At 41.4% G+C, this 24,583-nt stretch overlaps 2 protein-coding genes across 3 annotated transcripts; one reads left to right on the forward strand and one right to left on the reverse strand.

Moving 5' to 3' along the window:
* Positions 1 to 3,653: 3,653 nt before the first annotated feature.
* tlcd5a (TLC domain containing 5a) lies at positions 3,654 to 8,090 on the reverse strand. Its single transcript, XM_061218073.1, has 3 exons — positions 7,782 to 8,090; positions 5,842 to 6,044; positions 3,654 to 5,380 (listed from the first exon to the last, which is right to left on the reverse strand). The coding sequence occupies exons 2-3, from the start codon at positions 6,035 to 6,037 to the stop codon at positions 4,854 to 4,856; spliced, it is 723 nt and encodes a 240-aa protein (XP_061074057.1). The 5' UTR covers positions 6,038 to 6,044; positions 7,782 to 8,090; the 3' UTR covers positions 3,654 to 4,853.
* A 6,575-nt stretch (positions 8,091 to 14,665) lies between these two features.
* LOC133107960 (phospholipid transfer protein C2CD2L-like) lies at positions 14,666 to 24,267 on the forward strand. Of its 2 annotated transcripts, XM_061217312.1 has the most exons (14): positions 14,715 to 14,784; positions 15,603 to 15,849; positions 19,133 to 19,228; positions 19,359 to 19,478; positions 19,734 to 19,844; positions 20,037 to 20,147; positions 20,261 to 20,366; positions 20,526 to 20,661; positions 20,811 to 20,875; positions 21,137 to 21,252; positions 21,462 to 21,633; positions 21,837 to 21,932; positions 22,148 to 22,432; positions 23,016 to 24,267. In XM_061217312.1, exons 1-14 carry the CDS (start codon positions 14,753 to 14,755, stop codon positions 23,246 to 23,248), a joined length of 1,926 nt encoding a protein of 641 aa, XP_061073296.1. In that variant the 5' UTR covers positions 14,715 to 14,752; the 3' UTR covers positions 23,249 to 24,267. The 2 variants fall into 2 exon arrangements, with proteins under 2 accessions (XP_061073295.1, XP_061073296.1); XM_061217311.1 differs by having other exon boundaries at positions 14,666 to 15,849.
* Positions 24,268 to 24,583: the final 316 nt, after the last annotated feature.

Here is a 24,583-nt window from a genome sequence, read left to right on the forward strand (position 1 = left end):
CACTGTCGCCTTCCTGTCAGCTTTGACTAGCCTGCCCCTTCTCCTCTGACCTCTCTCATTAACAACAAAGTTTTTGCCCGCAGAACTGCTGCTCACCGGATGTTTTTGTGTTTTTTGCACCACTTCTCTGCAACCTTAGAGACTGTTGGGCGTGAAAATCCCAGGAGGTCATCCTATTTCTTCCCCATTCTAACATTGGTCTGAAAAACAGCTGAACCTCTTGACCACGTCTGCACATGTTTCATGAGAGAGGAGGCAGCACAGAATCTGTCAGAGTCATGGAGGGCACCAGAGAGCTCAGAGCAAAAATAAACATTAAACATAAACATATACCCAATTGAATACTAGTTGTTGTTTTCATATCTGAGCCAACTGAGTTGCAAATATGAATGTAAAACCCTTAGTTTCATAGAAGATACAGCCTATGGAGAAAATGAAAGCTACAGTCTACTAGGCACCATACTAGCTAGCTAGCAAGCCCTGGTTATTCCCACTTCTCCAGTTCATCCCATTGGAAATAACGGTCACCAGCTTGGTAAGTTAGCTACTTAGCTAGCTAGTTATCTGAAGCTTCACTATTGGGCTAGGTCAAATTCAGGCCTTGATTCGTATATGCTCATTTGCATTGTATGTATAACTGGATTGGAATTATGATTGTAACATTAACCCCCTTGTGTGATAGACACAGACAGGATTGCAATAATACAATAAATACAATAAATCTTATATACTAATATATTCATTGAGGTCCATTGATTGAAATTTTTGTCAAATATACAACCCCCATCAATAGGTCAAACACATTGCACAATTTCACGATTGCTATTTATTATTCAAAAGTAGACTGGCTCCTTATTTATAAGCATACTAAATAATATTGAAATATTTTGAGAATGTATTTTGATGCTCACCAATATAAAATGGGGTTACATCACTAAAAATGCCCTCTATTGTGGAGTCAACAGTGTTTTCACCGTCTTCCTCAACATTTGGCTCACATGGCTTGGTTTTTGTCCTGACTTGCAGTGTGAATTGTGGGACCTTATATACACAGGTGTCTAATCAATTAAATTTGCCAGAAATTGAGTCGAATAAAGTTCTAGACACATAATTAAAGCAAGCAGGGTGCACTTGACCACAATTTGGAGTGTTATAGCAAAGGGTCTGAATACTTATGTAAATTCAAGAGAGTCAAAAAAGTCAAAAAATAATCGCTTCGTCATTATGGATTATTTTATGAGTAGATTGATGGGCAAAAATGGCAAAGTTATCCAGTTAAAATGAAATCTACAGCACAAAGTAAAGTGTGCAAAAAGTGAAGGGGTCTGAATACTTTCTGAAGCCAATTTAGGTCCCATCATTTCATCCAGCATTGTAAATATGGTGATGTGCAATGTAACAGTTTGAGAAGTGAAAATAAGGTCTGTTGAATAACAGATTACTCTCATTCTAAATAAAGTGGCCATATTTAGTATTTGGTTGCAAATCCTTTGCATTCAATGACTGCCAAAAGTCAGCAATCCACAGACATCACCAGATGCTGGGTGTTGCCAGGCCTGTATTGCTGCTTGCAGCCATTTTCATTCCCTGTTTGTTTCTGAGTCTTCAGTAATCCTACTCACACTTCCTATATCAAACAGTTGATTTTCACACTCCAATGTTTTTGCTATGTCTCAGATAAATTCTAAATTTTCAGCCTCATAATGAATGGTTTACTGGCAACCGTAACAGACAACAAAGTAAGCTTTCTTGTGCATTTGTCAAGAAAGGGCATTAAAATTGGATAATTGCTTGACCATAGTATACCACTAACATTCATTTCAGTCCATTTTGAACAATGATTCTGGTATCAATGGTCTAAATCTGAAGTGTAAGACATTGCTAAGATCATTTTAATTGGCCCACTATGTTAGGCTGCCTTGGCTTGGAGGATTGTTTATGAGCGGATGTCATTTAACATTGATGGAACTGGAAATATAAGTTGCAGGTTCAAGGGTCTGAATGTCATTTGAGCAAATTATCAAGTTTCATAAGTACAATGAATACATTTGACTTATAATGTGCAGGAGCCAAACCGACTAACACTGTATAATAGAGCAGGGTGGCTCTCTTATAAGAAGAAATCAGACTACGTTTCAGCCTTGATTGGCTTACTGTTACCACCACACTTAAATAATATCCAGATAACATTGTGTGTGGGAATGATATTTACTGCCATTCCTTTAACAACCAAAGTACATTGCAACAATCAGCATTTATATAGGAGCACTGCCTTTGACCCAAAAATATGGTTGATTTGCAACCAATTAACTAAACTAAAAACCCTAATCAATTCCATTCAGTCAGGATACAGGCTTCATACGATGCTCTATCCGAATGTCTCACCTCTGGATACCAGTCCCCAGTGCTGATTGCATTGTTTCTTAATGCAGCCTGTGGTTCCTTTGTGCTGTGCCTAAAGATAGGCCAAATCACTGGTCTTAACATCACTTGACAGATAAAAATGCATGGACCATTAAGCGTAGTGCTGCTCACTCAGCTGAATAGTTTAATTCTCTAATGCAAAAACCCAAAGGCAGCCACTGAGTTATATCTCAAGGAATCATTTCAGAACAGATTTCCCTGCAGTTGTCCTGCAACCAGACACATGGGTCTCATGGACAATCGATACCTGCAGGATTTCCCTTATAAGCAAAATTCATTGCCATATATATGAAAATAAACTGCACCATATTGAAGAAAATATACTGCAGTACACTGAACAAAACATTTGAATATGTAGGCAATCCCAATTGTTTTGCAATGGGGGTTGGGTTTTCAGCATGATTTTTCATTAACATAATCTGGTTAAATTAACATATCCACTTGAGACCAAATATACTGGATATTATTCAACAAATGTTTTCATCAAATGACAACATATTGTACACTTCAAGTATTCACGAATTGGGGTCTTGATTGTACATACAGCAATTCAATATTTAAGATATTATTAGAATAGGCATATCCTTCCATTGTCACAGAACTACAAATCACAAGTACCAATATATTTTACTTTTATATATGGAAACATTTATTTTTGCTGTGTAAAAGGTGTTATAATAATATATTTTCATGATGTGTTCATTAAAAATGTGTCAAGTACACATAACTACCAATGATTTAACCACTGCTACTAAGGTGACATTTGAAATTTAATAAGCATATGCATACTAAATAAAACCAATAACTCTACTCAATGGCTTTGTCAGGTGTACCTCAGGTCAGTAACAATGAATAAAGACTGATTAGAATGTTTTGATCACATTTCACAAATGTACCTTTAGTGGCACCATGTGGACAGTTTAATAATGACAAAACATACAGGATTGTGAGCAGAAGATCCTTGCAAAACATAGAAAATGCACACACACAAACACTACATTTCCTCCATCTAAAAATATAATCTCCATTCTGCTGGAGATGCACGACATTGTTTATCAATAATGAGATGAGACCACAGTGGTTTTCAATTTTGAAGTCATCAGCATATTTGCAAAAAGTCGGAACCTCAATGGACTGAACAAGCATTTCAGGACTAACTTTAGTATATTTTTTAAAAGCAAATAAAAAAGTACATAAAAAAATAATGAAAAAAACATGTTCACATAAATACCCAAGCCACCATTGCACCACGAGGAGAAATGGCATGTCCATAGAGGACTCTACTGCAATGTTATGCAATAATGTTCCACTCCAAAGTGTACTAGACTGAAGGAGCCATGCTGCTTGCTCTCCAACACCAAATCATAATCCTACTAAAACTATTTGGTCCATTGGTTGAAATCAGTCATGATAAGTCGTACATATTTTTAGCTAATTTAAAGCCTGCTCTCAAAATTTTGAGCACACTAAATGAAGACAAGACGATTTCTATTAAAAGTCTAATATCACCATATATTGTACCACAGCAGGCCTTGGTGTGTAACTACAATCTAAACCACAGTCACAACTAACGTCACAGTCTGGTCCAGCATCCATTTCACAACGTGCCCCGGGCTGGTGTCAGCATTTTTCTTCTCTTATCCATTTCACAGTGGTGGTGTACATTTCTAAGCATTTTCAAGGTTGCTGACAATTGTATTGCAGAAATAATCATTATAAGTAAGAAACTGAGGTTTGAGAAATGTCCTTTGAGAAATGTTTTGAAAACGTTTTTTAACAGTATATTAATATTACACTAATCATTTTAAAACATTGCTTCACCAATAGTAAAAACCAATAGTAAAAATTGTAATAAAAAGATCTGCAAAACAGCAGATAATACGAGCAGCAAATACGATCTGAGAAAATTATAATCAAGAAAGCTGATTGCAGTAAGGCAGACTTTTTCACAATCATCAGAAATTTCGGGATTAATCTCTGATGAACGACCCTAAACTCAGAAGGGATGGAAGTATTTACTTTCTCTAAAGGACCCTACCAAAAAATGGAAAATAGTGCACAGGTGAAAGAGTAATGTGGATGGTACCATTGCCAGGTGACAGGTATTTACAAAGTTTGTCAAATGTATCGTATGATTGAATATGTTACAGACTCAACACAATTTGTGGGGGTACATGGGGATACAAAGGCATTATTTTGACCCATGCCCTAATGCTTACTGTAAACTAGAACAGCTACACACTGTCAAAAAGTTTTTTCTCATTTTAATGTTCTGAAATATTACATTAATATCACAGGTGAAGGTTTCACAACAAAATGATTGTCACAGATCTCTTGTAGTACTGTCTTGTAGATACTTAGAAGCACAGTTCAGTCCAACCTTTGTCGAACTTGTAAGATGCTTCCTTCAATCAGAAATACGGCATTTTTTAGTCTGCCGTTCCATCGTGTCCATTGGACAGTTTATGGCGTGCCTGCCAGCAGCGGTACTTGGCGCTGGCCTTGCGGTAGGCGAAGCGAGCGATGTCCACCATGAAGACCCAGGACAGGGCGTACATGGCCACGCCACCGGCCTTCACCACAGGGAGAGGCCGGGAGGAGGCCAGCTCGCAGTACAGCATGTATCCGCCCACGACGATGCGCATGCCCACGAACAGCCCCACGAACAGCAGGTCCACGGCATCGCCCAGCAGCCCCTCGTAGTGTCCACTCTGCCGCAGGAACCAGCGCACCTGCAGCAGGGGGTTGGTGATCTCGCTGCCAAACAGCACAGCGCACGACTCGATGCCCGACTCGCCCAGCCACAGAATCAGCACCATTCCCATCATGCTCAGCGTGTGGTGCGCCAGCATCACTAGCCCCTCCGTGCCCATGTACACACACCAACACATGTCAAAGATGAAGTACCCCAAGCTGAGGACCAGTGCAGTGACCTGTAGGGGCGTGTTCTCCGTACCTGCACATGTGCACACACACACACACACACACAAACAAACACACACACAAGCACAGACACACATACACACACACACACACACACACACACACATTCATGTATGCACACACACACAAATGCACATAACAAACAGAAACACCAGCCAGTCATTTAACACACCTAAAGCTGGATAAAGTACTACTCAAGTTTGAATAAATTCCTGGGTACAATAAAGTCCATAAGTATCTGGACAGTGGCACAATTTTAAAGTAATTCCAATAGGTTTCAGTCCATATGGATTGAACACACATAATAAGCATGTATATGTAAAACTTTTCTGTTGGAAAGACAAAATAAGAAATTATATTAGAAAATAAACTATATTATTGAAATGAAATTAGAGAATATTCTAGCTATCTTCATACAGGTCGGGGGGCACAAGAGCTGAATTAAAGGCATAAAAAGTGGATTTGGGTTCTTACCTGGGTATGTGAAAGGCCACGGGCCATCCACATAGCCTATGTACGCTGTCACACACACAACCAGGACACCATGGAACAGCGTAACCAGGCGACAGTTCCACTCATAGCCGCGTTGACCATTTAGGTGGCAGAGTACAGCATAGAGAGCGATCCAGCCAATCAGACTGGCAGACACCTCCAGAATCAATGATGTCATCTCTCGGCTGGGTAAACCACAAAATAAAAAGGCCAACTTAATATGATCTGCTGCTGAGTTTCCATAATTCTCTATAACTACAGAGAAATGTGGATTTTGGCCTGAAAGTTCCCTCGTCACCATTTTCTCTAGAAACCTGCATGTCTTGGCTGCAATCTGGGTTAAAACTTCTGCTATAACAGCCCGATGCAGCATTAAAACTCCATCTTTTGGAAAGATAAACAGAAGGCACATGTTAAGCATGCAAAACCCATTCTCTCAACATATTATTATTTGTATACTCTCCCACATGCATTAGCACTTAGCACTGCACATTTGTTCCATTGAAAATTGAATTTCTTTAGGCCAATTTTGAGGCATTTTCTGGCATTTTAAGATTTTTTTTTAAAGAGGAAGAGTGACCCAAGATGCCAGATTTCAAATGTCCATATCCTGGGAACCATTGGTCCAAATAAAGACATTATTTTTTGCTATTTTCTTGATTCAATTAAATCTTCAATATACCTTAGAGCTAGCAAAATCCCTGATATAGGGTCTAAACAGGTATCCAGATTTTCACATAATGCATACTACGAGGCATTACATTTACCTCTTTTCACATTCCTAACCACATCATTCATTTAAAAACATCCAGACAGATATCCACCTTTGTTCTAAATTCACTTTAGGAAAAATAAGCCTCCATCCAGCCAATTACTCCCAAGTGTCCTGGTCCCTGATCTCTCTAACATTCAGACAAACTTGAGTTTTATTCCAAATTCACTCTGGAGAAATTCCAAGTCAGCACTACAAGTCCAGATTAATTTAGCCTACACCACACAAGCCAACCCGTGATGCCCTGACACTGTGCTGACCAATGTGTGATTCCCTGCCTGTCTGTCTCCACATAAGTACTGCATTTGCCAGCTTCTACAGGGGTCAGGAGAGAGGGTGTCTAGCATTCTGGGATTGGGAAGTTATTGTGTCTGGAAAAGCAGCACCCAACCCTTTCTGTGCAGCAAAAACACTGGCACAAAGCAGGTGGTTTAAAAACTGGTTCAAAAGTCCTTGCAACCGTCACCTACATAACAATGATCAATAGCAGCCCTTTTAAAGATGCTTTTAAAACAAATGCATTTGGTCTGTTGAGAAAATAAAACTATTACAATTTCCTCTACTGCGAGGGGTTTGATGCCCAGCCATACGCTTTCTGCACTGTGAACGCATCTCTATGTGTAACACTCTCTGCTTTCCCTCGAATGAAAAGAAAAACTGACAGGTTATACTTGGTAATGTGGCTTCAGTAGCCGATAAGCTGTATTTATGGGTGGTTGTTTCACCGTACGCCTAGGCTATAATATTATCATGAGAAAATTGTCAAAATGAATACATAAACCATAAGCCTGTCTATCGAATAGATAATTTATATACAGCTACTACACACATTCGTACAATAGGCTATCATCCCAAATCCCCTGACTCCATGTTACATTTTGTTCCAAAAGCGAATCCTTATTATTTGGTTACAGCTAGACCGACCGTTCTTCTGGTCTATTATATTATTACAGCTTGTATTTTGCAGCGTATATGTATTGCACACTCACAGCAAGCAACATCGGTTAATTTAGAAAAGCTAGCAGATCGGTTTGCATTCTGTACTTGTGTGTTGAGCTGAAATAAAGATACCTAGCGTATTAGTTAACAGAATTTGTTTGATAACGATCTATCACGCATAAAATAAAGATGTCGACAGACAGCTAGCTACCTGTATTGCGTTTGTTAGGGTTCCATCTGTGTTGTTTTGTCTGCAGTGTTTTTGTGACCATAGTTCAAGCTGCAAATCCAAGTGTTCGCCCCCACATCTTCTTTAGTTGTAGTGCGGTCGCATGGACCGTCAAGTAAAAAGGCAGGACCCGGCCTCCCGTCTACCTGCAGCAGATCTGCGCCCTCGGCAGTCTGCTCATACACCAATTAAGAATAACGGTACAAAGCGACAATCCCGACACCGAGCGTTGTAATGAGTACATAAATAAAGGGACGTAATGAAGCTGCACGCTGCACGCTGCTGCCACTGGACCGGTCGTCAACAACAACGTAAGGAAAGACTGCTCAATGGAGGTCTTCACCGGTTTGGGTACAGGCGACATCTACTGGACGGGTCAATGTATCACAATACTGCAGTCATCTCGAAAGTCGATATTTTCCATCTTAATGGGCAATTGTCTTCTCGTTTGCAACAATTTGGAGTTCATTGACATACTGGTGATCAGTAGCCTAAACCACAATCTATGGGTCAATTAAGGGATAAGTAAAACAACTAATATGTCACTGCAATACAAACTGCTCTGCTACAGATAATATTGGGTTTTCATCTGTCTTTCCTGGTGGTACTTCATGGTTGATTTTGAGGTATGCTTTGGATCATTGTCTTGCTGGAATACCCAACCTCTATTCAACATCAATGTCTGGACTGACCTTCAAACATTACCCTCTAGAATTTCTTGATATTTGGTGGAATTCTTCCTTCCACTTCCACATTTCCTGTACCCCCAGCTGCCACACAACCCCAAAGCATCCACCTCCATGCTTCACATTTGGCAAGGTGGTCTTCTCTATAAAGGCTTCAGCCTTTCTTTTTTCTAAACATACCTTCTTTGGTGGTGGCCAAAAAGTTCAATTTTGCTTTCATCAGTCCAAAGAACATTGTTCCAAAAGGCTTCAGGCTTCTCAATGTCTTCTTTTGCATACTTCCATCCATCCATTATCTGAACCCGCTTATCCTGATCAGGGTCGCAGGGGGGCTGGAGCCTATCCCAGCATACATTGGGTGAAAGGCAGGAATACACCCTGGACAGGTCGCCAGTCCATCGCAGGGCACACGCACCATTCACTCACACACTCATACCTACGGGCTAGACTCTCCAATCAGCCTAACCTGCATGTCTTTGGACTGTGGGAGGAAACCGGAGTACCCGGAGGAAACCCATGCAGACACGGGGAGAACATGCAAACTCCGCACAGAGAGGCCCTGGCTGACAGGGATTCAGACCCAGGACCTCCTTGCTGTGAGGCGGCAGTGCTACCCACTGCCCCATCCGTGCCACCTCTTTTGCATACTTCAGACACTTAATTTTGTGTTGAGGTCGTTCTTTCTGGCAACTGTGTCTGCTACTTTTTTGCAATTCTTTTGCAGTGATGTGTGGATTCTTCTGGCCATTCTTTACCAGGTCTTGGGCCATTCTATCTGAAATCTTCCAGACCATGCCTTGACTTCAACTGTTCCATTAACTTCCATTTTCTAATAATGTTTTTGATAGAGGAAATAGGCAGTTTGAAACATTGAGATAGTTTTAGGTAGCCTTTTCTTTCTTGGTGGAAATTAACCATGTTCATTCACTATGTATTGTTAACACCAGACAGAACAGCCACTGCAGTTGGATACTTTAGAAGGCATGGAGTTACTTGAGATTCAGATTTGCTTTCAATCACATACAGATTCACTCATTAACAGACATTTAAACAATTCCACAATTTTTGCACCCCACTGTAGAACAATGGCTCTAAAAATCAAGTCGAGGCAGAAACACATTAGGTTAATTCCTGCATGAGCACCACAAACTTATTTTAAATCTGCTTCATTTACTGTCATACATGACCTATGAATTAGAAATATCGCATTTAGTCTTATTTTCATTATATTTCTGATTAAAATGCAAAAGCATAACACTTGACCTGTCTCTGAAAGTATACTTTCAATGTCAAAACTAGTAATCATGCCCTGGTCCTGAGCCAATAATACTCATCCAAATGAAGGACATAATTAAGTAATCTGTAGGCATGAATTACTGAATTATGAAATGCCTTACAAACAACATAATACAGTATATTCCATCATATTTATCTCTATAAATTCCCCAATTCCTTCCATTGTGTCTTTTTCATAAAACCCAGAAAATATTTCACCTTCCCTATCTTCCTAGTTTGGACAGTTTCACATTGCAGGGACACAATACGCTTGAAGAGATCACTGCCTGTCTGAACAAAGATCTTTAACAGCAGAGAGTTCATGGAATGCTAACACCCCTGAAGAACATAGATGATTTTATTGGTCCATGACAGACACTTTATGCAAGTTCATACAAAACATGAAATTCCTGAGAGAGGGGAAAGAAAGTAAAACTATTCTCTGCAGTGCCGCTGAGTGGAGGTGGGGGGGGGGGGAGGTGTTTGATACGTCTTTGTTTGAAGGCCTTGACAAACTGTGCCAGCTCCTCCAGGTCAGTGGATTCATCCTGGTTTTTGTGGGCATGCAGGTGCGCCATGCCCTGGTGCTCCTGCCAAACCTGCGGACTCACCGACTGCATCAGAAACAGATGCAGTGGCTTCAGAAAGTATTCAGAACCATTTTCTTTTTGCAGACTTTAATTTTAAATGGATAAAATAAGTATTCCGACCCTTAATTCGGTACTTTGTAAAAGCCCCTTGGCAACAATTACAGCTTCAAGTATTTTTGGCTAAGTCTCTACACGCACACCTGCAGCTTATCCCTCTCAAGCTCTGTCAGATTGGATGGGACGTGTCTGTGAACTGCCATGTTCAGATGTCTCCACAGACATTCAATGGGTGTTAAGTCTGAGCTTGGGCTGGGCCACTCAAGGACATGAACTTGGACTTGTCCTGAACCCACTCTAGTGTTGTCTTGGCAGTATGCTTCGGGTCATTGTGGTGCTGAAAGATGAACCTCTCTGTATTTGACTGCATTCATCCTTCCCTCAATTCTTGCCCGGTTACTCAGTTTGGCCGGAAGGCCAACTCCAGCAAGAGTCCTGGTGGTTCAAACTTCTTCCATTTCACAGTTATTGAGGCTACTGTGCTCCTGGGAACATTCAAAGCTCTAGAAATGGTTTTATACCCTTTCACTGATTTACCCGATGCCTCGCCACAATTTTATCGCAGAGATCTACAGAGAGTTCCTTAGACTTCATGGCTTGGTTTTTGTCCTGACATGCAATGTGAATTGTGGGGCCTTAAGGCTTAGTGACTGAAACGTGACTGGTGTCTAACAGGGGTCTCTAACCCTGACCACAGATATCTACAATTAAAATAAGGGACTCTCATGCTACTTCACTAGTCCCATTCTGCTCCTTAAGTAGTTCTTGATACATTTTTAATTTTGAGCATGAGGCAGTTCCTAGTATCCTATGGTGAAATTGAGAATCAACGCAGTGCACACCGCCAAAAGCAGTTGCTATTTAAAAAAACAGATCTACCTTTGCTAGTTGTGCTGCATTTTCCTGTTCTTCTTTTTTAACTTTTCTTTTTTTGTGCACCACTTGTGTTTATTGTCAAATATTCTCTCGATTGTTTCTTCTAGTTATCTAGCTATCTTCCTGATGTACAGTAAGCCAATCACAAATCTGAACGTGATAGATCAAACTCAGTTCAAATCAGGTCAATCATGTGACAGATTGTCAAAAACAAATAGTTTTCCACACACCTTTGTGAAGCACAATTACAAACAGATAAATATACAGATCATCAAAGCAACCATTTTTGTATTTGTCCACTTACAACATTAACATGTCATTCATTTGCTATACTGCCAAACTAAAAAATAGGAGAAATACATTATTGGTTTGTAACCATGGAAGCATGAGCAAAGATAGTCTTTTGGTTAATCTATACAACTCAGCAGTCTTCTTGCACAAAGTCCAGCACGGGCCCCTCCCCACTCTGGGCCTGCGATCACACCGCCAGTCCCGCCCTTAGCTACGCCCCTGCGCACACACAAAACACACACCTCCTTTCCCTCAGGCAATTAAGTTACATGCAAATTCCCTCAAAGCTCTACGTACTTCTTGCTGAGCTGTTGATTGAAGCAGAGGCAGAGAATATACCTGTGAGATTAAACCTCTCAATACCAGCATGTGATGCAACACCCAGATATTATCTTAGCACAACATAGCCAGCTGACACAACACATTACAAACAACAGCCTCCAAACATCTGTGCCATTATACACTCAGTGATCACTTTATTAGGTAGACCTATACGCCAGCTTCTTAATGCAAATATTTAATCAGCCAATCATTTGGCAGCAACTAAATGTCTAAAATAATGCAGACGTGGTCAAGAGTTGTTTTTCAGATGAAATGTCAGAATGGGGAAGAAATGTGATCAAAGTGACTTGTGGAATGATTGTTAGTGCAAGATAGGGTGGTTTGAGTATCTGAGAAACTGCTGATCTCATGGGATTTTCATGCACAACAGTCTCTAGAGTTTGCAGAGAATGGTGTGAAAAACAAATGAGCAGCAGTTATTGTGGCAGGGTGATTAGTACTCATAGATTCATCTAAATTTTATATCTGTTTTGTGTGATTAATAGCCATGTTTTTTTTTTCTGAATATCATATAAAATCACAAAGTGCATTATCATTTATAAACTGTAACTTCTGACGTCTCTCAGATCATGAGACTAATGTTGTCAAGTATACTACGACTGAGGTCACATTTACAGTATTTTTAATTTCTTAGTTTACTTGACAGGGACTATGCACATTAAAAACATTTCTGTAAATGCACCAGGGAGGCTAATTTTCGTTTGTAGTCCCTACAGTCTTCTCCTGAGCTCTGAACAGAAATATTTAAAATCTCCTGCTGTGAAGAGTGCTGTTCGACTCCGAATGGCTTGTGTGAGCCATGGAGTGCGCTTGACATTCAGCTATTACGCATGTAAATAACTTAATTTGCATTGTGAGAAACAGCTAACGATTGGTTAATAACAATGAAATTAATAAAGCTGGGTATTTCAATGATGACGAGGATGGCGTAGTACAGTGGTACACTATCAAAAAATGTGTTAATAGCCAACACATTTTTGTGTTACTACTCTTGTGACTTTCAACACATTTAGAGTCAAGGGTACTACTTTTGTGTTAAAATAATTTATGTTTATTTGTATTACAGGGAGATTAATTTTAACACAGATTGTGTTGAAAGTAACACAACGTGCTATTCTTAACTAGACACGGAGGCGTGTTAAAAATGAATAGGCCTATGTGTTGTTTTTAACAAATCTCTTTTGAGCGTATGCTGTATTCCTGAAGCGGTGATATTCTTGGTAAAGAAAGTTTGAGCAGAATATTTTCTCACACGTGGACCGCAGTGGCAGGTTATTCCTTATTGGCCCAATATTGGCCCATTGTTCAGACCTTCCCGGATTATTTTGTAGAAATGTTTCCTCAGAAATTAGACAGTCTTGAACCTTCTTGTGAATGAGCACAAAAGTGCAAGGTCTTTTTATTGTAAATCTCTCAAATTCAAACTAACCTTACCTCTCAAATTCAAACATTGAGAGGCTGTGTTGCTAAAGGATTTGTACAGGTACAAATAACAGATAGGCTACATACATGAATAATGCTGACTGTATGAATCAAGAATATATTTTATTCTGAATTGGTGGATGTACAAACTGATGCATCCACATATCTGACAAAGAAACATTTGATGAAGATGGGAAAAACTGTGTCACTACTATACCCCAGATTGCTGGGATCACACTGCCTGTTTTGTTCATTTTTTTTCATGACCTCTCCAAGCAAGGAGGCTGTTCTCACGGAGTCGGGATGCCCTAATGTAGGCTTTGTCTCACAGTATTCTACTATGCAGACCACCAAAGATTAATTTGAGTAGAGCTGGCCTTCAGTACTTGTGCCAGTTGGAGTGGAGCTAATCCTGGTTTGGATTAACACAAAATTGTACAACAGAATGGGATCTTGCCTAAAAATAAAGCAACAGTACCCTAATGCAAACACCAATGACAATAAATTATTCTCATTAAATTTGGTACATTTCAAAGTTATGAACCTTTCAGACTGGTTATTATCTTATCTCTCCAGCTCTATTGTATTTCAAATGCATGAATGTAATATTCTACCCAAAACCCAGCAAGAATATATATGATGGCATGCCTTAAATGTGAACATTCTCACTTAAATTCTAAACAAGTAGTACTGCTGTTTTTTCTTTTTTACCTGCAGGTCGGTAAATTATTAAGCAAAGGAAGTAAGTGGTGAGAGATCCCACAGGTCTAATCACTCCACAATTAGAGGGGAAAATTAAAGCATGCAGTGCTTGTTTTAAAATCACCACAGGTCAAGAACTCAATGAGGGTGTAATTCATTTGCTATTTATTCATCAACTAGTTCCTTTATACCGAACAAGGCTGCTGTCTTGAGCAACTTTCTTATGTAGAGGAAAATAATAGTTAGCTAAAAAATAAAACAAGCTGGATGCTTGTAATTATTGGATTTAAAATAAATAAATCTACTTGGCCCACATGCTGGACAAAATATAACTGAAAACGTAGGCTCAGCCTCAACTCAGATATTATCTACTCATTATTTGTCCTGTCATGTTTTTCTTGGAAAGGAGACTAAAGACCACTCTATAATAAAGAGAGTTAAAAGTCAGGCATACAATGTGCATTTACAATCAGATGTAATACTGTACTTTGATTGTAGTTTTCGCAAGGCATTGCCTCCCTCTGCAGGCATATTTCGGTAAAACACCGTCTTTTGGTGGATAAACACGTGCGCGCCCTTTAAATATGTGCAGCGCTGGGCGCTGTGTGACTATGGATTTGACATTCCTGCTCTTGCGCATGCAGCTTTGGTTGTGGTGCTTCAAAGGGGAGGACAGCAGTAGCTATTCTCGGACTACCGTTGACTGCGGTGAATGATTATCTGGAACAAAAATGCACTTCTACAGTTAAGCGAAGAGATTCAACTAAAGCATTTAGATTACTCACGTTAGCTAGCTTTCTATATGTCTAACATGTTAGCTAAGACATAGGTGGTCATCCGCTAGTATGCTTGAGTAACTGCGTGAGCGTCACAGATGAGTGAGGACGTGGTGCACAAGAGCGTGAAATAACTGGACATCTCGGATCGTTGTAAGGCCAGTTTGGGCGACTTTGACCCCAAGGGCTCCTTGGCGGTATTCATATCTCCATTTAAAAGGATGTTACACATCAACATTTTCACGTTTGAGAGCGGCTTCAGGACGTTCCTTTCTATATAGCATATCGTAATTGTTTCGATATTTATAATAAAGCATTGTCCACATTGATTAAGTAAAAGCAATGATGACAGGTCGTTATTTTTTGTAAATATTCGGCCAGGTCCTAGATATTCGATTCGATGAACAGTAACTACATGAATGCCTTGTCGTATAATTAGGGCAAATAGATTTCTTGTTAATTAGTCTGATAGCCAACAAGTAAACATTTGATGGGAGCAATTAAAGCAATGAAAATGTAGTATTTTGACTGGAATTGAGAGGGACGAAATGTGCGCATGAGATATGGCTACGATGTAGCTGCATTGGCTGATAATTAACCCTCCACACTCTGGCCTGCCGAAACGTGCCCTTTCCATGAACATGCCATCACAGAGAGTTATAGGACGTTGTGATACCGCCTAATGCACACGGCAGTGATGATGTTTGAGGACATCGGTTGGATACTGCTGGTCGCTGTTTTCCTTGTGTCCGTGCTGACGGTGCTCTTGTGGCTGGTACAAAACAGTGTTGGGGGGCGGAGTGCTGCCTCGTGGGCGCTGCCAGGGAGTCTGAAACCCCATAACCTGGCGCGTGGCGTGTGGGGCTCCTTACAGAAGCTGCGACTCGGAAGGAATGCGGGAGTTGGGGACCCCGGGATGAGCGCAGCCGGAGCCAAGAGCTTGCTGTCCTCCCTTTTCTCCTTCCGGTCTTTCAGAGAAAACTGTCAGCAAGCCTGGATCAGAGCTCTCAACGACCAAGCGTGTCGTCACGGGGTGAGTCGGAGTGGGCATCGTGGTATCGAGTCTTGTCATTTAGCTTAGTCCAATGTACAAACTTGCACTTGCGTCATGCAGAGAGGCTATGCCCTACTAAATACATGCAGTGCAAAAGAATGCACGATGTATGTCTGATATCCTGATCTGATGGACACTGATGGCAAATTTCTTAAATTATTTTTTAACAATGGTCCTTGTGTAGCCTTCCAAGGAACCGCCACTTGATCCGTTCTCAGTCACTTGCATTCAGTTTTACATGCACCCAAGCAATATGCTTGTCATTGAATACCAGAAGGCACGCTGTATATAACAGATGCTCTGCCAAAATAAAGCAGAGTCTTGGTCAGCTGGTTGAACAGATGGATTGAAATTCAAATTTTGTCAACATGTTTTTGTAAATTAGCCATGGTGCCCTTTTCTAAAGCAACTACTGAATATTTCACCATGTTAGTACATTTTGCCACCTGCATTCCCAGAGCTATTGGGAGATAGGGTTTATTTAATACAGTGCCACAAGAAAGTATTAAACAAGCCATTAAAGACAGTCTTTGAATGTTTCACTCAGTCTAAAAACACGGATTGGAAATGTGGGCACATTGTCCTTCTGTGTCAAAAGGACAGTGGGACTTTTAATGAGTGTGTTAAGTTGAGTCAGGATGTAGGCTAAATATACATAACTGAAAGGGTAACTCCTCCAGCAGTGTCCTGATTAAGTCCCACTGGATTTCACATTATCCAGAGAGATGTGGTTTCTTACAGTTCCAACCCTAATTGCATTCTTGCATCCTGGTTTACAGGGAGTACCAGTAAGCACATTCACATTACATCCCGTACATCAGGTGTCCAACCGGTGTGTGTATACTCGCCTAATTAGGAGAATTATCATCTGTACGGTGCAGTGTACATTTTTGTGATTCTCTTGTGAAATTATGGTTATGGTCATGGCAGTAAAGTAGACTGAATCAGAAATTAAATTGAGAGAGATTGAGGGAGAAGAAAGAGAGAGAAAACGTTATGTGAGAGGGAGTGCTAGGGCACAGTGCTAGAGGATTGAGGCATCTGGACTGAGGCCCTGTAAAGAGGAGGTGTGGGAGTTGAAGTGCATGATGATCAGAGATGGACCAGGTCCTTATGTAACTGCTTGCTTTTAAGGTGCTTTCACATTGTGAGACTAGTGTGCTGGCTAAATTCTTGCTTGAAGCTTGTCAGAGATGGGACTGTCTCCAGCTGGTTTATTGGTTTTTTTAAATAGATTTTGGCATGGAATGGAGTGATTAACTGTTGTATGCCTTAGTAATTTACTGGGGATACAGAGAAAAAAGGCAAGGCTTGTTCGTAATAATTGCAGACATGTCATTGATGGTACAACCAGCTAAGTAAATGTGTGTTTGAGTGCAAATGACTATGTTCTAAACCACACAGAGAAATATTTTTGTATACTCCATACTCGAATGATTATGTAATCATTTACATGATTGGTCTTTTTAAATAACTACACTATTTTTTGGATTCACACTCTAGAACATCATTTCTAGTGAAGTGCACCGATATACTGTATGGTGTTAAATAATGTCATATTAAAGTGTATAGTATAGCATTACACAGCTTTGGTCTGCTGAGACCATTTCGATTATGGTGCTGGTATCGCACAGACACGTTCCCACACTGCAGTCTGTCTGAGTAATAGATATTATATTTTTATGATATCTATTACTCAAAGAATAAAATATATAATATTATATATTATTGCCCCCCACCCGCACCCGCCTCCAAAAAGAAGCACCCTTTCTGTGAGAGCCTTTTAAAGGTTGTTTGTTCTGCAGGGTTGAAATGAAAGGGGGGCCTCTTCGGTCCCATGCTGTATGGGTCCAGATGGCAAGACGGTGTGGTCACCCAGATCAGGAGAGTGTGAGAGATCATGTAGCTCTGCTGTCACGCCCTGCTGCACAAGCACACTGTAGGGCCAGAACCGCTCTCAACCCCGCTACCTGTCTGTAGTCCTTATTAACGCCTGTTTTCACAAGGTTTTGTTTGTGTGTTTTCCATTTCTACAAGGCAGCAGCTTGTAAACACTGGCATATGGGGGTTGTTGGGAGCAGAAGGGGAGGCTGGGTGGAGCGGGGGAGAGGTTGTGGGGAGAAGAGACGGAGACTGCGGGCTCTGTTTTCCAGAGTCACATGGCGCATGGGCGCGGTCAATGGCGTTAGGGCGTGGGGCACTGGGTGTTAGTGGCGTGAAGCACAAAGCTCAAAGCATGCGGTGCGGGTGGCAAATTAATTATGCTGAAAATATTATCAATGGGTGTGTTGAAGCTGAATTCATTCACAGCCAATCAAATGACCTCTTTTTATTCCATTTAAGAGCAGTGCGCATTGAGCAGGGTGTATTGCAAATTTCCATAGTCTACGACTGCAATGGAAGATGAGGACATGGATATACTAATCAGATAAATCTCGCAAAATCTTATTTTGCGCAAGGTGCAGAGTTGCCAATCTGTACTCCCAGTTTTGTAAACTGATCCGTGTGTTTGATTTGCCTTTGCAAAACTGAGGGTAGGGATTGGCAAACCGAGTGCACAGTTTACAAAAATGTGGGCCTTGGATTGCAAAACCAAGAGTATGGATTTCCGTGTTTAAATTATTTTCAAGCTAGGGTGACCAGGGGGGCTCTGTAAGAAATACATGTTCAGGCTGATTCTACAATTTTCAACAGGTGAAGGGTGCAAATGGCAGACTAGTCTGACCGGAAATTTGCTACGAGCCATACCAAAATTGCAATGCACTGCTGGTTCTGACACACCCTGTCCCACTTTTGTGCTGGAGAGCCACTTTTCTGGGAGTTGTGAAATTATCCAAGGGATCAGGCACATAATCAGGCCTATAATCCTGATTATGTGCCTGAAAATTTCTAAAATTTAAAAATTTCTAAAATTTCCCTCGGGATGAATAAAGTATCTATCTATCTATCTATCTATCTAATCCATGAGGAAAATTCCACTTCACCAGTGTGACAGCTCATAACATGCCATGCACTGGCTGGAAAATAGAGCCTTGTGTTATGTGTATCAGGAATACCCTACAGCAGAGAATATATTTCTGGCCTGTTGGAGTTGATACTACTGGATTTTAAAATTATTTCAGAATATTCATTGATGAAGTCTAAGAGTTTACTGTCCAACATGTTGTAAACAGGAGCATTCATGTGGTCATGTGTCGTTTATCATATGCTGAAAGGGATTTAAATAGTCTAACTATGCCCTGATTCTCTGCTTCCTCTGCAGTGCTCAATACAGATCACGTTTGAGGACAATCTGCAACTCTCCTCATCCGCCTCCATCGATCAGGTGACCTGCATGGACCAATCAGCATGCACTATGGTGAGTTTGGACATTTACTGTAGATATATTCATATACTGTAGATAACGCAGTCATTGAATTTGCATTATTTTATGGTATGTTGGTATTATCCATACCATACTTCCTCTTCTCTCTGTCTGTCTGCTCCAGGTGTTGCAGTGCAATTGTGAAGTTGACACAGTAACATTCCCAGTGACTGTCACTGAGCAATCACCAGCAGCGGTATCCGTGGATGCATACCAAGTCACTATAGCACCAGCACAGGTTCAGGTAATACTGGTTTATATTGGTCAATGGTGACATTGCATGCATTACCAACTCTAAAAATAAAGACAAATAGATAGAAACATATTTAACTGTCTGATGTACCTTTTTTTCCTGATGTCCCTTTCTGCACCTTCATCTGTTCATTATCTTATTATTATCTTATTTAGTATTGAAGCATTCTGCCTGACATATCACAATACTTTTTAGTTATCAAAACACAAAAATGTTTCCGCTAGTTACCCTCTTTCCCCTCGCCAGCTGATGGTGTCTCTGGAGGAAGTGGAGGAAGAGGGTCTTCTGGTGTCCTGGTCTTTTTCCCAGCAGCCACTGCTCTCTCTGGCCGTGTCTCCCTGCAGAGCACAGCAAGAGGTGATAGACTGATCTGAGGCCAGTCCACTCCATTCACACATAGTGTAAAACTCAGTGAGAGGTCTGATAAACTGATCAGGGTCCAGTCCACCCCATCCTCACATACACTGGCGTGGGTGAGGGGGAATGTGACTGGATTAACGGGGGATGTGATGTGTTGTCTGAGCTACATCTGGGTGGTGTTTTATTCAGGGATGTGAGGAAAAGGTGGATGTCAACATGATCAGGGACCTGGTGGAGAATGCCATTGTCAGCACTCACCCTGCCATGATGGTTCACCTGAAAGCCTGTGAAAGCTCTGCAGTGAGTCGCCTACCCCTTTACCCACATCAACACCTCACGGTCCTGCCCTCTGCCAGTTTTGACTGTGATTTGAGCACTGGCAGGTGACCTTACCTGTATGTTTCTTTCGTCAGTCTCCAGCAAAGGGGCAAAATCAGGGGCGGAGCTCTCCTTCACCGGACACCCCTCTGCAACGGATTATAGTCTGTCAACTCAGAGTGACAGGACTCAGAGGAGGGGGTAAGGCTTTTGGAGGGGAGGGAGGTGAGGAGGAAAGGCCATGGTAGATGGAGCCAAGGCTTTAACAAAGGGGAAGGGGTAAGGCTTTAGCAGGGGAAGTGGGTAAGACTTTAGTTCACAAAGGGCAACACCAGTGCCAATGATATTTTATGTTCCCAGGGGCCCAGTTGCTTCAGCTTCGAGAGCTCTGCTGTGCCCTTGATTTGGACCCACCAACCCAGAAGGCAAGGAGTGCCTTCCTGCCTGTCCCTGCCAGACCAGGGGCGGAGCTGGAGTGGAACGAGGATTTGGCTTTGTAAGAACCTGGCTTATGGTGATTTAGCAATGCTAGAAAGTGCTAGAATCTCTGTAAAACACTTCTTTAGCGATTCTGGATTCAAAGGTAAAACAGTACTTTGTAAAGTCGTCTGTGGGCTCGGCTCTGAATTCCCAATGGTGTTGCAGGGATCTGGATGCAGACACCAAGGGGCTGGAGGTTCGGCTGGTGGAGAGAAACAGCATGGGGGAAAGTAAGATTCCTTTCAGTAGAAAATAGTCCCTGACGAGAAAAGGTAAATGAGAGCATATTATTGTACAGGTGCACACTGCAGGATGTTTATGTAGGTGGTGAAAGAAAACATTTTCATGATGACAGTGCTTGGAATCTGCCCACATAATTATGAGGCTTCACACACATGCATCACATGTCTTGTATGGATGCTGTTATAAACTTTGCTGAAGCCTTTGGTACTTGGTACTTTTTATAAATTTTTTTGTCTTGTTTTTGGCAGAGTTCTTGCCAGGCCACGCCTCCATACCACTAGATTTATCACGGAGAACTCCCGCTGGACAACAGGTCCTGTCAGTCAGCACAGGTTCAGGGCCCACTGCCACTGTCATCCTGGAGGCAAGTGCTTCACTTTCAAATGTCTCATGTCTGCTCAACCAGTGAAATGTACTGTTAATCAGGAATCCATCATTTCCAATCAATTATGACTGCTGGCATAGGGTAGTATAGTACAGTTGCCTAAGTACATTTCCTCACGTGGGTGCCTTGTGGTGTGCTAACAGTCTAAAACTGCTCCAACTGTGTTAATAGTCCACTTCCCCCTGCAGCTGGTGTTCCTGGAGCCGGGCAATGCGCACAGCAGTCACTGTCACACTCAGCCCTGTGCTTCGCCCAACCCTACGCAGGAGGCTGAGACAGAAAACAACCCAATGACCAACAGCAAGATGGTCTTCATGGCTCCCACTGCACAGACGCAACCTTTTCCTGACTGCAAACCAAGTCAGAATCATTTGTATACCTGTTATTGCTGGCGGGAGAAAGATCTGCCAGAATGTTGCTCATAATGTACACAATGATTATGAATCTGTCCAGAACTACAATTTATTTGACATGCTCGAAATGAGTAGTAGTTTTCTGACAGTATTTGTATTGTGGTGTTGGGTAGATCCCCAGAGGGACTCTCTCCCTTCCTCTCTCTGCAGGTACGGATTCTGCCTCCTGTTCTCCTCACAAAGTGAGGCAAGCAGAAATAGCAGGGCTCAGGGAGCCCTGTGCAAACTCCAGTCCCACCAGCAGCTGTGAGTTCAGATGTACCCTCTGATTGGTTTGGCTGTTAGTTCAGATGCGTGGTGATTGGTCCAATTAGGGACAGACCTCATGAGATTTGACTCAGCTTACATTTTCTAGGGCAGGGGTATTGAAAGCCTGTTCACAGAGTAAAAATGTATACGTGTAGCCAATATTTTGCTTGCACTTGGTGTGATGACTGTGTTTTTCCCATGTTTATCCACAGTGAAGGTCCTCCTCTCAAATGGCCTGGACCCTATGGATGACACCGCGATTAGACACCTAATTATGAAGCAGATGTCCTCAAAAAGGGGTGCAGACACTGGCCTGCAGGGGGAGCACTCCCTGCAGGGAAATAACAGTGATGGGTCCAGCTCCCAGAGGGTCATTTGGCAGGACTGTGATGAGGCAGCTCGCTCCAGTAATTCTGAGCGTCCTTCCACTGATGACCTGGAGTCTGAGAGCGGCTCCACCGGGGCTTTGGAGACACGCAGTCTCAAGGACCACAAAGGTGACACACCTTAATATACACTCTGACCACTTTATTAGGTATTTGTTATTTTTTGGACTTATTGGTGGGCACACCTTCTTTTTTTTCTTCTGCTGCTGTAGCTCACTACTTCAAGGTTCAGAGATGTTCTTCTGCATACCACTCAAATAACTGTCATCTTCATGTCAGGATGGACTAGTCTGGCAATTACCCTCTGACCTCTCTCGTTAACAAGTCTTTTTCACCAGAGAACAGCAGCACTCTGGATGGTTCTCTGTAAACTAGAGACTGTTGTGAAAATCCCTCAAGATCGGCAGTTTCTGAGACCATCCTGTCTGGCACCAACAATCATTCCATGGTCAAAGTCAATTAGATCACATTTCTTCCCCATTCTGATGTTTGGCCCGAACATGTTGAACTGAGGCTCTTGACTGCATGCTTTTATTCAGTTGCCGGCACACGATTGGCTGATTAGATATTTTCATTAACAAGCTGGTGAACAGGTCTTTAATTGATATTATTATCATTTGAAGTGGCCTATGACTTTCTCGGTTGTGATACCTACTTCCTGTATTGTGACCCTCAACTTCCTGTGGTGTTGCAGTTGGTTTCCTGCACAGTGGCACCAAGCTCCTGTTCCGTAGAAGAGCACAGCAGAAGGACCCATGCCTCAGCCGGTCCCACGAGGACGTCTCCAACCTGGGCCACAGCTCTGTCACCCGCAAGAAGTCTGGCAGCTTCTCCCAACGCCTAATCAAGCGCTTTTCCTTTCACTCCAGATCTAAGAACAAGGCCAGTGCTAACACTAATGGAGCACCAGCCACCACTGATGACTAAGAACTGGGTGGGGGGAGAGGGAGGGGTGTCCCTCTGCATCCTCAAATGCCATGACCCTGAACCTCAAGCGTGTAATTGTGTGAACTGAGGGATAAAATTCAAAGTCAGATGTGAAGATAACTTTTCTGGAGCAGGTTTCCAAAGAGTGACTGTTACATTGAAACAGCAAAAAACATTCACAGCAACCAACAAACAAGGCACTCCGATTCACGGGAATGACATGCAGTTACATATGTCAATAAGGGAACATGGAGAGGGCAGCACGAAAAAAAGCACAAAAAGAACAGCAAATGTTTTAATGTTCTTTGCAGGATCCTTTATTTATACTGTATTATGTTTAATGTAGTATTTTAAAAAACCCTATATCCAGATTGAGGGTATATATTGCAACTGTATATAAGGCATAGGAATAGTTTTCTTTCCTTTTCATTTCCTTCTCATTACCCCTACTCCAACCAACAAAGGTTTTGGTGTGCCAGTCTTTGGCACAAATCGGTGCGGTTTGTGACTGTACTAGACCTGCTATACTACTCATTGAGCCCAAGAGTCTGGGGACCAGGGGCAGATGAGGGTATTGTGGCATGCCAGAATATTCCGGTAGACTAGAGAGAACTACACACCCATGTACGGGAGTAATAATCTCATTTTTTTCTATCTATATTGCCTGAAATTCACTTATTTATTTATTTATTTATTTATTTAGTCATTCAAATTATGTGGCTTTTTGTGAAAAAAGTCTAATTTTCTCTTTAGTACAGTACTGCTAATAACAAGCATTTTTTCTTGAAATGTTATGTAGGTTAAGTTAATAACAAGTACAATTTAGTTGTTAAGCAGATGGATTTAGACAAAGCAATTTACAAAAGTGCATTTCACATGGTAATTTAAGTACACATGTTAAATCTTTTCTTTTGAATTAGTGTGGCTAAAGTCTCAGAGTCTTCATTGTTAAATTACAGTGGTTGTTTTCTCTAATTTTCTTTATTAATGAACATTAAAACAAACATCATATCAGTGTATTTCTGTATGGATTAAAATCTATTTTTTTCTCCCAAAGAAACCTTCAAGTATTATAGCCTTCATGTTGCCTATTTTTGAATATGTCACCTACACCACAGCAAGGGAGCACTCTGTTTACACTCCACTCCTAGCTACTAATCAGGGATAGGAATGTTGAGCTAACTGAAATGATCTGAGGAGATGCATTTTTAATGATTGCTTCTTCTGAAACGGCCATTCAGCTCAGAATGTTAAAGCACGTCCTAAAGAATCATGATTCTTCAAGAAATAATTCCAGATCATGCTAATCTCAAATCTTGATGCTACTCCTAGTTT

The sequence above is a fragment of the Conger conger genome, chromosome 13, assembly GCF_963514075.1.
Source record: "Conger conger chromosome 13, fConCon1.1, whole genome shotgun sequence".
In the NCBI taxonomy this organism is placed as follows: domain Eukaryota; kingdom Metazoa; phylum Chordata; class Actinopteri; order Anguilliformes; family Congridae; genus Conger; species Conger conger.